Consider the following 15,212-nt stretch of genomic DNA (forward strand, 5'->3'; position numbering starts at 1 on the left):
GTGTGTGTGTGTGTGTGTGTGTGTGTGTGTGTGTGTGTGTGTGTGTGCGCTTCTGTGTTGTGTGTGCACTTTTGTGTTTCTCCGTGCCTGTCTGTGTGTCTATGTTTATGTGTCTGTGCTGCATGTTTGTCTATGTTAGTGTGTGTGTCTCTGTGTTGAATGTGTTCGTGTATCTGTCATGTGTGTGTCTATGTATATGTGTTTGTGCATATGTCTGTGTTTGTTGTGTGCTTGTGTGTATTTGTCTGTGTGTCTGGGTTGTGTGTTCTGTGTGTGTTAATGTGTGTGTACTGTGTGTATTTGTGTGTCTGTGCATCTTTGTGTATTATGTGTGTGTCTGTATGTCTGTGTATCTGTGTATGTATGTGTGCGTCTGTGTTGTACTTGTGTGTCTCTGTTTATGTGTGTGTGTTTGTGTGTGAGTTTATGTCTGTGTCTCTGAGTATGTTTAACGAATGTTTAACTCTGTGAGTGTGTCTGTGTCTGTGCATCTGTTTAGCGAACAGCTCATCAACAATCCAGTCTTCCTAGGCTTCTGTAAAAGCAAGCCATTCTGCTAGACAAGGGAAGAAACTAAGAAGTACAGTGAGCCACACATGGAAACATGCAGCATCCGAGTGAACGCAGGGCGGGCATTTAGTTACAAACACACAAAACAACCAGCTCACTCACTCAGTAACTAACAGCTTCTAATCGCTGGTCTCCTCCTCTTCCCCAGGCTGCAGCTCTCAGCACCCAGTGCCGCCTGCTGCCTGGGACAGACTGCCCACGTCTTATATTCACACGCTTAGCCCGGTTCTCACTGCACGCCTAACTGAAGCATAGACTTTTCTTCCAAGTTCCCACCGTGCAGGGGTCACTCTGAGAGAGCTCAGGGGTTCAGGAACGAGAAGCACCCTCCACACCACGGAAGGAGCGCCTAACTGTGGTCTCCAAAGTCCTTAGTCGCCTGTCTGGAATCTCAGTGTCCTTCCCTACGGGACAGTGGCCAAACCTAGAACCTGAGCTTCTGACACACACATAGGCTCTGCAGTGGCCGAGTCAAAGCCAGGGCCCTGGAACAGAGCAATTCCTCCTCATCAATCTGCTGTCTGATTGTGAGCATGAGTGCCAGGACAGCCAGAGTGCATATGACTGAGTGTCAGAGCACCTCTACCCCACAGAGGCTCTGTGCTCACAACCACTCCAGGGAACTCAGAGAGACAGAAGTGGCTGCCCTGACAGAGGGAGCTTTGAATTCTAGGTGTGTGTGTGTGTGTGTGTGTGTGTGTGTGTGTGTGTGTGTGTGTGAAAACAAATTAAAGAAACAGTGAAGACATCCTGCAGCTGAACATTTTCTAGAGCACCGGAGTTGCCTGCCTGTCCGAACCCTTTTCTAATCACCATGGCGCTCACTGTGAAAAGCTGAACAGCAATCAGAGTCAAGTCTCACCCATTGCTAGCGACAGCTACTTGCTTTAAAGTGGTGTGATGTTCAGCAATAGTCGTCATACAAACGCTGGCAGGGTCTAATTGCCTGTTAAATCAGAGTTGAATCTGATGTGAAAACCACTACGGAATGCTAATGCTCTGAGAAGGTGTCCTTCCCACCCGTGGGAATACGTGTGCCGAGGACACGTGTCTTGGGGATTGCTGCTTGGGTGCTGTTGTATCTAGGGTGAACACTGACTCGTGCTTACCCTCCCCTAGTCTTTCATTTTAAACAGCACTTTCTATTTACAACACTACACGGTTTCTTGCTCGTTTTTCACTGCTCAGTGCAAGCTTTCCGAGGGCAGGGGTCTTTGATTAGTTCTCTGACATTATCCACACAGCCTAAAAGAGTAAGAGACACTTGTATGTCCAACTGAATGAGTGAGTCACGCCCACAGCCTCTCTGCCCAGTCTCCAACCGTGGCCATGGCAGCGACATCACAGACCATGGGACAAACCTGATGTGCCCTTCACGAGTCTTACCCACAGAAGTGGGGACGCTCTGGGGGAGGAGCCAAGGTTGATACCCAGAGAATGTGGTGAGAGAGGGTGATTACCGCTACAGTGGCTGGAGATGATGGTTAAAAACAAGCAAAACAGCAAAAATCTCCTACAGAGCTTTTACTGGATGGGATCTAGACCCAGGATAATCTTGACCAGAGTTAAGGTCCTTCCCAAGTCAAAACATCCCAGGATCTTCTATCCCTTCTCCAAATAGCCTCCTCACCAGGCCTGCAGTTTCCACCTTTGGTCTCAGCCTCGATTCTTGGTTCCCTCCTTTAGCCAGAGGTGGGGAAGGATTTTCTAGCCCATTGCTCAAAATGGACGTGCAGGTAACTCCCCAGTCGTAGAGGGGCACTGAGCCCGAGTACACACCTGACCACACAGAACAGGTTGATGTTCGCATTGTACACTGAAAAGTCAACGAACGTTGCCCGTGTCCCTCGGTCCAGCCAGAAGTTCCTCCTGAGGCCTGCGATCTGCGCAGCGCTCCCCTCCCTCGTTCTCGACAGATCCAGGTAATAGCCTGCTCCACTGTAAGTTGCAATGATGCCCCCGTGGCTGCTCCCATTCAAGTCCTTTTCACTCGTGTGGATCCACCTAATTAAAAACAAAGACAACAGTTAAGATTAGTAAAAAGCTTGTCCTGACCAGGAAGATGGCTGCTGCCCCTGGGATACAGTATATACGAAAATGCTGTGCTTGGAATAACACCACGGGCTTCCTTAGTGAATCCTCACAGCTATTGCCTCAGCCTGCTAACGAGGGCCTGAGGCTTAGCGAGTTTGACTTATGCCCGATGCGGCTGGGCTTAAGAGTCTGGACCTGTCTGTTCACAGAGCCTACACCACCACCTCCCCGACATGCCTCTTCTGAGGACTGATTCGAGGTTTGCGTTCCTCAAAAGCACCAGGGCTAGCGTAGACAAGAGGACCGGTCCACTAACTCACCACTGTCTCGTTTCCTATGACACAGAGCACGCCTGTCCTAGGTGTGTTCGGTGAGGGAGACGGCGTGTATTTATGAACAGGCTCTGACACAGAGCAGCTGTACCAATGTCTCCTAACAGTGCTGTGAGAGAAAGGAACCTTCCAAAGAGGAATCATGAATCTGTGTGTCAGCACATCCTGGAGGGAGCAGGAAGGACATGAGAAAAAGTAAATTAAAAAAGACAAAAAAAGAAAAGAAAAGAAAAGAAAAGAAACAGAATGTCAGCAGTGTAAATGGGAAATCTACTTTAAAGATTCATTTTTAAAAAATATATTTATATATAAGTGTTTGCATGCATTCGTGTGTGTATGTTCTGTGTATGAGTGTGTGTGTATTTATGTGTGCGCACACACGTGTGTATGAGAGTTTGTGTGTGTCACACGCGTGCAGGTGCCCACAGAGGCCAACACCAGTCAGCTCACCCCTGGAACTGGACTTAGAGGTGGCTGTGAGCCACCGGATGGGTTACTGGGATCCAAACCCGTATCTTCTGCGAGGACAGCAAGTGCTCTCAGCCACTGCAGCACCCCTGAGCACCCCAAAATCGCGCTTTGAACAATTACATTCTCAGCAAAAACTATTTGTGAGGATCGCGGGAACCAGGCAGAGGCCAGTGTTACTAGTCCTATAAAAGCCGTACTGGAGCATCTTACAGTCTCCAGGCCTGGAGCCTGTCTTGGCCTACACGGTGAACAAGTCAGTTATTTTGCAATGTGTAACAGAAACTATAGGGGAGTCCAAGTTCATAGGAAACAAGGGGCAAAGGTCAACCTGACCACGCCTGCTGGACGCACCTTTTCAGTGAAGCTGCCTGAGAAAGAATGAATGAAAAGTGAGCGCCACACCAGGCACACACTCGTCCCAGACACTCACGCGGTTCCGTTCCGAGGTCCAAACGGAGCCCTGTCCTCACTGCTGACGGAGTAGACGTCGTAGCACTCTTTGATCTCATCCCTCAGGTCCTGTGGGATGGAGCAGGACCCGTTCCTGACCCTGAGCTGACGCAGGCGCGGCACCCCGAGCAGCAGGTTCTCGTAGAAAATGAAGCTTCGGTTGTCGGGGCTCATGTGGTCGCTGGCGTGCGCCTTCCAGTACAGCCCGTCCAGGAGGCAGCCTTCTGTGAACTGACAGAAAAGACAGCTGACAGGTTCCAAACCCCGAAGCTGGCCCCTGCCTCTCCCCACATTTGGACAGCCATCCTTCGTGTGGTCAGTGTGCCGGATGCAGTTTTGTGTGCCTGATGTCTGTGCTGGGACTCCTGACTGACATGGGTGTGGCTCATAAATATATGGCCACCGTTAATCTTACTTCCCCTCCCACATCACCACAACTCCAGAGCAAAGAGGTGAGAGCGTCGATTGCCTTTATACAGGTTCTTTTTTTCTTTTTTTTCTATCAATTTGCTTCAGGTACAGCCATCGGGCCCCATCCTGCTCTTTGCCATGTGGCCTTTATTGTCATGGAACGGTGAGTGTCAGAAGTTTGGTGTTTGCACAAAAGGCTCTTTGTCTACAGAGAACAGATTACAGCCACTTCTCCACGTGTTACTGGGGCATCCAAAGGGCCCCGCCACACTGAGCTAGGGAAAGGTCAGCACTGAGCAACTCTAGGTTTTAATGTCGTACGAAAAGGTTGCAGTGGACTAGTTTTCTCTGAAACCAAGAGCTCTGAACTCAGGGTTTGGTAAGGATGTTGCATATTATTTCTCCAGCGAGAAACGATAATTTCCTTTTATACTTCCTCTCCAGTTTTCCTAGATCCTGAGCACCGCATCGTCATGATCTGTACCCATGATAACTAGCTACTCTAAAGGATTTCTGAGTGCTTTATTAGAAATAACTAAATATACCTGACACTTGGGCTTACTCATTGCCCTGCGTGATCGTCTGCTAGTTGGAGCTTACAAATGAGAAGAGACTGGGCTGAACTCTACAGTATCGGGCCTTCGAAATAATGCGCCCGTGTCTTATTAGGAGCTGGGGACATGTGCCACTGTCAACAAAGACACAAGTCACAAAAAGTAAAGCAGTAATGATAGCCAAACTGCGTACTTGGGATTTGTGTCGTGGGACATCCTCAGTCATTGTTTACAGAATCGTGAATGACTTCTGAGTCATTCATCTGAGTCATGAATGAACAATAATCTAGAATGAAGCAGCAGCAGTCATAATAATAATAATAATAGTAAATAATAGTAATAATAATAAATTCAAGTCTTTTCTTCTCTAGCCATGCGACTACACGCAGGAAAGCACCCGGAACCTCTCCCTTGCCTTGTTTACAAACTGGACACATGGTATTCCCATATGCTTGATGAGATCACGACAGGAATGAAATAAAGGTGTAAAACATTCAGTTCTGTGCAGTGTTTTCCATGTTCTCAACAAAGACTGAAAGGAATGGTAATTCTAAATATCTTAACTCACACCTCCTGCCGATGATACTCGTGGGTTGAGCTGATGACACTAAGGAAATACGTTTCAGACGCCAGGAAGTGCTTCCGTCAGTCTGTGCATACCTTCCAGAAGTCCTCCATGGAGGACAGCGTTCTAAAGGTGGTCTTCTCTGTGTCAGACACTGGGGTGTCTATGAAGAGCCTCGACAGAGCTCGGCTGTAATGGTACACGTTGGCACTCATCATCCCATAGGTCACTGGAACAGAAAGGACCAGGTGAGCAACACAGGGAAGGAGCTGGGCCATCAGAGGACCCCAAACTCCAACCTGCCTGAACCCCAGCCGAGAAGGGAGGTGCTGCCTGGGCATCCTGGTGCCCACACACTTCTCCTCCTCGGCTCTGCTCGCCACAGGCCAAGCATCTTGAAGACATTCCCAGGAGAGCTGGAAACAGTGCACTCACAGATGCACAGGACGATGAGGAAGCAGAGGTAGGTGAGCAGCTCCCGCAGCACACTTTTCAGGTACTTCTCGCGGTCAGCGCTGCTCGCCTCCATCAGCCGCGTTCCCCAGAGACCTTGAAAATACGAAAACACACAAAGCACAGTCACCTCTCTTCAGAAACGTCATGGGCGGCAAAACGGCGTTAATGGGAAAGCCAGTTCTCACATGTAAACATGGACACATAAGAATATGTGCGTGTGTAAACCGCGTGTGACTCAGAGGTGATTGAGTGGGGATACCTTTCATTTAGTACGCACTATGGCCCATCCCCCTCAAGAGAAGGAAATCCAAGGCAACCCAGCCCTTTCCAGAACTTCAGGACCATCAACCAGCATCTTTAAGGGTTTAGGAGGAAGAGCTACGAGGACGGAGCAGTTGTGCCCAGCACATGTCCTGCTTTGTAAAGGACACACCCTGGACCTCCGACTCCGCCAGGGTAAGCAGATGGTGTGACTGCCTCAGGACAGCCACCTCTGAGGTCACCGCGGTGCAAAACTCAAGCCATTTCGACTTGGAAACATCTGCTTCAAGCATAGAGCAGAAAGGCCTCTCTGTGCCCACTCTTGTCCTATGAGAAACACAACTGACTACACTTAGCCTGCTAAAGTGTAACGGGCTTTTAAAGCGCCAATCGGGCGTTCTGAAATTAACAGCAACAGCTCCCTCAGCTCCTCTGTCTTTCTTCTGGGAAAAGCTACGACCAGCAACCGGGTCTATATTTTAGCAGATGGAAAGTGTGGGTCTGGGAAGTAAGGATGACGTAATCCCCAGACAGCCTGCTGCAGAGTTAGCAGTTCGGGGTTCAGTCAGCAGGCAGCATGGTGATGATCCAAGCCCCCAGCTAACGAACAGTGTGGTCAAGTCACACTGCTGGTTCCTGGGCAGAGCCTTAATCCCTTCCCACAAATACTAACTTCCCGATCCTTCCAGTTAGAGCAGGTTAGCTATTAACAGGCAGGAACCTGGCTCCAACATGTTACCTCTGGTGTCACTCTAGACCTTACCCCCTTCATTAACCTAAGCGCAACACACACCTGAGCCACAAGCAGGCCACAGGGAGAAAAGGGAACAGTGTATGGTCCTTCACTTCAAGGAAATGAGCTCATCACTAACGCTGATGTGCTTTTAGGCCTTTTAACAATATGGGAGCTCCAGCTATTAAACTGGGATGTTTCCTTTTCCTCTTCTTCCTCTAAAAAAATCAGCATGTGAACTCAAGGGCACTGTGTTACACATTACAGGTTTCAGCACTCAGAAAGCTGGACACAGTTTACGAGCAGGTCTGCTGCTGCCAAGGTCTGGTAGCTGTCAGGGAGTTACTCATGCCGAAGAAATGCAGGAAGAGGAACATTTGTTCATTGAAACTCTATCACATTAAAGAACTTCTACAAACTTAGATGACATGGAAAATTACAACTTGGGATAAGGCGGCTGCCGCCGCCACCGAGGACCAGGCTCAGCAGCCCAGGGTATGTCCACACGTTTGGGTAAAGTTCTGGAGGCAGTTACAGTATGCACACACAGACTGCTTTTCTCTAGCATCTTTACTGCTGTGTGGTCGGTGATTTTACTCTTCCCAATGGTTCACAGACAGCTAAGGAAGAGAAAAAGGAAGGAAGAGGAAAAATTTCATACAAATGCTATTCTCCAAGCTTTAAATAGGAACAGACAAATACGATGTTGGATTTTTCCCAAGCCAAATTTGCAGTGAATTACAGCAACTTAATTCAAGCCCTGAGGAGGAAATGAAAAGAAACAGCCCTCCTTTCGTTGTTTCTATATGCTATTATGTATTGACTTTTTCCAAAGTAGGAAACCTACCTCCTAAATCTCCACCATCTTTAAATTAAACACTGGGTGTATACAGAGGTCTGCCTCAGCGTCCTGTTGCACACTACTTCTTGTGTTCATGAGTTCACAGGCAGGCGTACTTTAAGGTACACAACAGACATATGGCTCAGATTCACATGTCCCAAATGAAAACTTTTTTTTTTTTCTCTAGAAACGTCTTCCTATTTGAGCAAATGGCATCAAACCAGAAACTTGGGGCTCATCTGAACATTAGCCCTACTCTTCTCCCTCTCCCTATGGAGTTGGTTCCGTGATTATTTTGTTCTGAGACACGATCTTACTATGTAGCTCAGTCTGACCCTGGGCTTTGAATGCTTCTCCTGCCTCTGCCTCCCGAGCACTGGGAACACAGAACACACCACCGCCCCAAGCTGGATTCTGTAGCTCCGACGCTTCTCCTTTATGTAGGCCCAGAGCATCACAGCCTGGATACCGAATTACAGTTTGGGTCCCCTTTTTTCATCGGCTCTCTCTCGACCCACTCTCTGCATCTCTCCATTCTCCAGCCTGGCGCACAATTATGCTCGCATTGTCTGAGGTCTCTATAACTCCAAAAACCTACAGGAAAATGTGCCAGTTCCCTAATGCAGCGTTCAGGCGTGCTTACCTTTGTTCACGCTCACTGTCCTCCGCCCCCAGTAGCTCACTTTGAATCCCTATGGAGACCTTCGGTAACTCCTCAGGTAGAGACAGCTCACCCTTTTCCTGAGTTCCTCCCATACCCAAGACGAGGCACTGTAATTACTTGTTTCCAGCTGTTTCACCCGGTAGATTAGAATTTGAGCAGCTTGAAATTTGGGACATTGCGTTACCCATCTATGCATTCCTGGGACTTATCTCAGAGAGGAGGCTCAGCACGTTTACTGACTCCATGAACTGTGCTGCCAGAGGAATTCCATCACGACTGACAAGCACTGGAGGGCAAAGACAGCAATGAAAATGAAAACTCGTTTATTCAGAAGTCTGGTGCAGATGAAAAGAAGAAAGAGAAAGAGCAAATAGGAGGAGGTGTGAATTAGATACAGGGAAATTCTGTCTATGTGGAGGCACAGACACACAGAGGCCAGGGGACAGCCTCAGGAGCCTCCTTAGTCACTGTCCACCTCGGTTTCTGAGACAGTCCCTCTCCCTGGCTTGAACTTGCCAACTGAGCTAGACACTTCTGTCATGGCTTCCCTTGTGGTAGAATTGCAAGGACACATCAACACCACACTCAGCTTTGTAAATATGGGCTCTTGGGCTCAAACTTAGGATCTTGCTATCTCCTGAGTCCAAGGGAAAGTTCCAGTAGCCAAATGTGAAGGGTGAAAAGAGAGAAAGTAAAGAAAAGCAAAGGAATATCTCCTCCTCTCACTGGGTTGTGGGGACTTTCTCCTCATCAGCTAGGGCTGAAGGGCAAGCCCAGCCCTCAGACATGCTTGTGAAGACTCCCATGAGCTGCGAAGCCTTGTTTCCTGCCCCAGTCATGACTGGAAGCTGGGAGTCCCTTGGTCTCTACCAGACAGACTAAGCCAAATGAGCCGAATTCACTGCCAGTATCGAGGAGGAAGACTCTGGCTAGCCTTCAGGCTCAGGAGAGTTATACTTGTCCTGCGTGGCCACCACAGACAAAATATGTCCACACCCAAGAGGACATGAGCCACAGTGGCACCTGTGAGGGAAGGGGTCCGCACCCCTCTTTCTTTCTGGCTAAGCCATGGCTCTGCTCCTTAGGGAGGTTGCCAGAAAGGTCTTTCTGGAGTGGAAACTGATATACAGGCAAGAGAGAACACCCGAAAGGGTCACCGAAGACAAGTCCCCTGGGAGGGCAGCCTGCCCATCAGCTCAGCTGTGTCTCTGAGCCGTGTTCCACACAGGACGCTGCGGGGCAGGGAGTGAGGGAGAGCGGACGGTGGGTGCTGGACAGTGATGCCACACTCTGCACTGGCTGAAGCATCCAGACTGAAAGTCCCCGGGCGCCTTGTTCTGGGAGACCCTGTCTCCAACAAGTAAAGTGTGCATGTGCGTGTGTGAGTATCATCGAAATACACTGTACAGATGTAAGAAATTCTCACATACTATAAAAACACTGTATTTAAGTTAAAAACCCATGCCCATCAAGTAACAAATGGATAAACAAAATTACCGCACATACACAGTGGCACGATCATCTGTAGGAACAGAGGCTGGGTGCACTCGGCTTCAGGGAGGAGCCTGGAAAACAGGCTGCGTGAACAAGCCACACACAACAGGGCAAGTTCTGGTCCCACTTGTGGTGGCTTTGTATGTGATGATGAAAAAGTCTGGGAAAAGAACAGTTACATAGAACCGCGCAGCTGTCAATGTATCTATACACACATAACTGTGGTTAAAACGTGACTGTGATCTTGCACATACTTCAGTACAATTTTAAAGGAAAATCGGGCTCTGCCACTTTAGCTAGAGTAAGAATTTGGATACACCGAGTAGCTGGCGTGGTTAATCCTAAGCGCCCTGATGAATCGATATTTTTTAAGTAGAAACATCTGGCTCAAGTTAGGTACGAGTATGGCAGGTATTTGTCACAGTAAGTGCAGCTCTGGGCTCTGAAGCCTGTACTGAAATCCCAGTTCCGATGCTTAATGGAAGTCATTTAAGCTATAAAAGCTTCTCTTCCCTCATTGGGAAGATGGTGGTGAGGACAGCTTCTAATACAGGGGCCACCCGGAGAATAAGACAAACGAGGACCACAAAGAAGGCTTCAAGAGAGCTGAGCACACTGAGCAACTCACTGTCACCTCACGGGTTAGGGCAAGGGTTCTCAGCCTCTATCCTCCTGACATGCTGGATGGGATGGTGGGCTTCAGTCGGGGCGAGGCTGCCCCGGGGAACTGTTCTTGCCTTCTATCTGGTAAACGGTAGGTGCACTCCTCCCGCTCCTGGGGTTGTAAAAGCCAACGCATACATCTAAAAGTTCCCCTCCGCCCACCTGAAAACATCATGTAACGCCGTGCTGGCGACAGTGACGGAGCAAGAATGGATCTGAAGAATCAAATCAGTCCCTTCAAGTGGATGGTCAAGCACTGCAGCTAAGGATGGAGGGTCTGATAGTTATCACTTTGGCGAGGTGCTATTTGGCACAGCCAAGCTCAGGCCTTTGTGGCCCTCAGTAACCTTTCTGATAACTGAATGCCCCCTGTAGACGGCAAAAGGGAAGGCAGGAGAAAAGCAAGCCACTTGCCAAAAATAAGAGGAGTCCTTTCGTTCCTTTGGGCCCCAGCAATATGTGACGGAAATTGCCAAGTGAGGACAAAAATCCATTTCTCCCCTGCTGGAGGTGGCTACACTACCCTCCTCAGCCTCCCTGACGGTACCATTGCCTATGTGAATTATGAACTTGCCAAGGCAGCAGGAGTCAAGGCCATGAGGGTCATTTCCAAGATGATGCCTGTGGCACGGTCATCCAGTCGTTCACCCTTTGCTTCCGCTGGCCAGGCTTTTCAGCAGCTCTTCACTGGTGGCCTCCTCCCACCTCATCTGCCTGGCTGTCGTTTGCCTGGAAGTTGTCTCCCTGCCTTGGTATCTCCATCCAGAAATGATCCAGGACACCAAGCTGTAGAGCACTGTTCTTTCAGGCTCTGCGGCAGCTAAGAAGCCTTCAACTGCTTCTCAATATTTAGAGATGCATTTTAATTCCCCAGTTGGATGCAGTGTACCCCAGAACTAGTTCTTCAACCCTGAGCACCCAGTGCTGAGAGGGTGAGTATACGCTGTCCACAGGGCAGGGAACACCCCTCACTGTGTAACTGGTTAGGGTTAGGGTTAGGTAGAAAGGGTGCTGTAGACCAAGCCCAGTGTTTTCCCTTTATAAACGAGACCCTGAGGCCTAGGACGTCTGAATGAGGGGAAGCTCCTGACCACTCCACATTTCAGGAGTTCCCCTTAAGAATCTCCAAAGTAAGGGGAACACGGACTATTTCTAACAGGATCTCAAGGGCAGGCTGTTTGACACCCCCCCCCCCCCAGGGGAGGAGCAGTCTGTTAGGCCACAGAGGAGGACTTTGCAGCCAGCCCTGAAGATACCTGATAAAACAGGGTCAAATGAAAGGGGAGGAGGTCCTCTCCTATCAGTGGACTTGGAAAGGGGCAGGGAGGAGACCAGGGAGGGAGTGTGGGGTTCGGGAGGGAATGAGGGAGCGGGATACAGCTGGGACACAGAGTTAACAAAATGTAACTAAAAAGAAAAATAAAATTTAAAAAAAAAAAGAATCTCCGTTACCTGTGAACATAGCAAAAGTCACTTTCTGTTCTGATCCTCGGGACTATTTACATGATACACACAGTTTCTGTGATTGCTATCCCAGAAGCCAGAAGGAAAAAAATCATGTCTCGTTCTCTGATGTGATTTTACATTTCTGGGCTCTGTCCTTTGGAAAACGGGGATAGGTCACTGTAGCTTGTTTTGTCTTATAGCTGCTACAGTATCCCCACTTCATAGCAAGTGCTAAATATTTAATACATGTGATTATTTAATAAGCCACAAGAATGCCAACTGCATTACTTCATAACAGATAGGAAATGTTTTTAAAATTTTCTATAATAAAAGTCTGCTTTCTTGTGAATTATACCCGTGATGGGCATCATTATTATTATTACAGACAAGAGTTGATTAGATATTACTGCAGGAACACAGAGTTGCAGAGTGCAAGACCCTGGGAAGGGACTCAGCTCCCATGCCTCTGCAGTGCCCCGCTCTTCCCAGACATCTCCAGAGCTCCCACTGATGAAGTCTGTCTCATTGTGAGTTTACTGAGATTCTTCTCTAAAAGAAATAAACATATATATGTATATATGTGCACCCCAATATAAAATGCTACATTTTATTTCATTGTGTCCCATTATTGAGTTCAAAGTTAAGTATGTTACCAAATGCCCATATGACTCTGCATTATCTGTAACAAGAAGCTTGTGCCTCACTTCAGTGAACAGTTTTAGAAGCACATCTTACACAGTTTAAAATATCAATGTTTCATACGGTTCTAGCATTAAGGAAGCATTAGCACTTTCCTGTTCTTTAAAGTTACTCCAAAGGATGCTGTTTTTCACAGTGCCCTGAACCACATTAACTAGTGCACACATGGAAAAGCAGTGTCAAAATATACTTCTTGGTCACTTGTAAGAGCAAGCACATCACAGCAGGGATCTGCTGCCCATTTTCATTGTCTTTAATTCAACACATCGAGGGCTACGTACTGGCTATTTTCTAAAAGAAAACTTAAGGGTCAGAGCAGTTAAATAACACGCTCAAGGTCAAACAGCAACAGAACCAGGATGTGAATGCCTGCCTGACCTGTGTAAACCACACTGCTTCAATGTCTGGGCAGTCCTGAGGCAGGACTGGGCACTGAAACAGAGGGCAAGGGGGGAAATAACAGATTCTGGGGAGGTTCTTAAAGGTGGGCATTAAGATAACTAAGTAGATGGGTGAGAATTAGTGAAACTCTTTCCCTTGGATGCTTCTGGCGGCAAAACTTTGAGAACACGGGATTCAATTTGCTACTGGAAAATCTGTGTCCCTCCCCGCCCCACTTGTGGAGAATTGTGAGCTCAGAATGCTGACACATACCCAGCTGGTATCTGGAGAAGCAATCATCTTGTTGGAATGGCCAAGAACATTATTTTAAAACATACTTCCAATCTTTAAACACTCATAGGGGGAGGGGATATTTTCTGTGCAACTGTTAATATGTCCAGAATTAGAAATGGTCAAATGTGTTTCTACAGAGATTGCAGTATTCATGTCAACAACTCTCTCAACCAGTCCCTACAGACAATGACCCCTTTAAAGGCATCCCTCTCAAAACATGGGTAACAGTGTGGGTGCCTCCCAGAATAGCTGAAGGGACAGGGTACATGGCCGCCAAATGAAAAGCTTGGGGTCTGGAACAAGCTTGTTCCTCCTTTTGTGACATTTAGCAAATATACAGCTGCAGCTATCATCAGCTGTGCTGGAATATTCACTTTCCGTCCTCCAGGAGCCCCAGATACTCCTGGAAACGGCTTTCTCCTATTTTCCAAAGTGTTCTAGCATCCTAAGGAGGGAGGGAGGTGCCCAGCGAATTCTCACCAAGGGCGCAGAGGAATTCCGCGCTGGGTACCGGAAATCGGGCCGAATTAGCAGAGATTGGGAGGGCGCTGGGGAACGAGGCGGGGACGCAGAGGATGCGAGGAGGAGCCGCGGACACCCGGCCGCGGAGGAAAAAGCGGGTTCGGGCCCGCAGGCAGACAGTTCTCAAGCGCGCACCGGACGCCGCGGGGCCCGATCTTACCTCGCAGCCCGCGCACCAGCCTCTCGGCCCAGGCCACCCGGGGCGGCTGCCCGTCCAGCGGGAGGTGGCGATGCAGCGGGTCCCCGGCGCCCGCGGGGCTGGGACACGGCGCGCCCTGGTCCTCCAGCCGGCGCCGCCTCCCGCTCGGGTGACCCGGCCCGCGGTAGCCGCCCAGCCCCCGGCCGCGGGCGCCCGCCGAGCTCACGGCCGCGGAGGAGGCCGACCTCCGGCTGCCCGGGCGCCACTCCACGTCCATCTCCACCACCATGCCTCCTTCTTCTCCCTCCACCTCCTCCTCCTCGTCGTCGTCCTCCTCGGCCTCGAAGCCCGGGTTATCGCGGCTCCACGCCTGCCTGGAGCACGACGAGAGCGGCGGAGACGGGGAGGCCGAGGCTCCGGCCGGGGGGTCCCGCGCGGCCGCCTGCCGGATGCGCTCCATCTCGATCTCCAGGCCCCGCTGCTCCCGGAGGCCGCCCGGGGCCACCAGGCCGGCGCCCCCCGCCATCAGCCGGCCCGGGCCGGACGCTCGCGGTGCGGGCGAGCGCCTGGCGTCCCCGGGCGGCTGCGGCTGCACGCGGCTGGAGTTCACCATCGCGCTCACTGGCGCCCAGCGCGCCCCGGAGCGGCGCTGCCCTCCGCCGCGGGAGCCATGTTCTTCTCCTCCCGGGGTCCGCCGCCTGCTCCCCGCCTCCGCCCGCCCTCTCGGCCCGCCCCCCGGCTCCAGGCCTCGCCTCGTCTGGCCTCCGGCACGCCTCGAGCGGCTCCCAGGCCAAGCGTCCCCAGCGGGACCCGCATTCCTAGGGGGTGGCTCGCGAAAGGAGCCGGTGCTTGGCCCGGCCAGCTCCTTGGGAAACGGGCTTCTGAATATGTCCATGCCTGCATCATCGACACGCTTAGGCCTTGTCCATCCTCTGCCTAGGTTTATGAAGGCGCAAAGAGGGGAGCACAGACTGAGACCCTCTCGTGGGACAGTGTGAACTGGTGAGATCCAGCTTGAACGGAAGTCTCCAGGAGGGCAAATAAATCGTCCCTCGTTTAAAAACCAGAAACAAATCACCAAGGCTACCTCACCTTGGGTTTGGTGGCCCTTCTCTCCCTGATTCTGCATTTATTGGGTGATTTACCCTTTCTCCCTTCTCCAGACAGCCTGAGAATTCCAAGAGTTGAGGACTCTTGGATGCATTTCTGATGTCTGTCTCCATCATTATCTC

The 15,212-nt window shown here is 50.1% G+C and overlaps 1 protein-coding gene and 1 non-coding gene across 2 annotated transcripts in view; one reads left to right on the forward strand and one right to left on the reverse strand.

The window, feature by feature from the left end:
* The window catches only part of Pkd2 (polycystin 2, transient receptor potential cation channel), a 36,100-nt gene extending 21,447 nt beyond the window's left edge, over nucleotides 1-14,653 (reverse strand). Inside the window, exons 1-5 of the mRNA XM_055594532.1 lie at nucleotides 14,002-14,653; nucleotides 5,823-5,936; nucleotides 5,483-5,616; nucleotides 3,838-4,088; nucleotides 2,350-2,574 (exon numbers count right to left, since the gene is read on the reverse strand). Coding sequence (XP_055450507.1) covers nucleotides 2,350-2,574; nucleotides 3,838-4,088; nucleotides 5,483-5,616; nucleotides 5,823-5,936; nucleotides 14,002-14,593 — 1,316 coding nt within the window. The 5' untranslated portion in view covers nucleotides 14,594-14,653. The remainder of the gene's footprint in view (nucleotides 1-2,349; nucleotides 2,575-3,837; nucleotides 4,089-5,482; nucleotides 5,617-5,822; nucleotides 5,937-14,001) is intronic.
* On the forward strand, nucleotides 9,055-9,183 carry LOC129667155 (small Cajal body-specific RNA 20). Its single transcript, XR_008718701.1, has one exon. It is a non-coding gene; the product is annotated as a small Cajal body-specific RNA 20 (non-coding RNA).
* Nucleotides 14,654-15,212: the final 559 nt, after the last annotated feature.

The sequence above is a fragment of the Psammomys obesus genome, unplaced genomic scaffold (assembly GCF_907164565.1).
Source record: "Psammomys obesus unplaced genomic scaffold, mPsaObe1.curated_primary_1811, whole genome shotgun sequence".
NCBI lineage: Eukaryota > Metazoa > Chordata > Mammalia > Rodentia > Muridae > Psammomys > Psammomys obesus.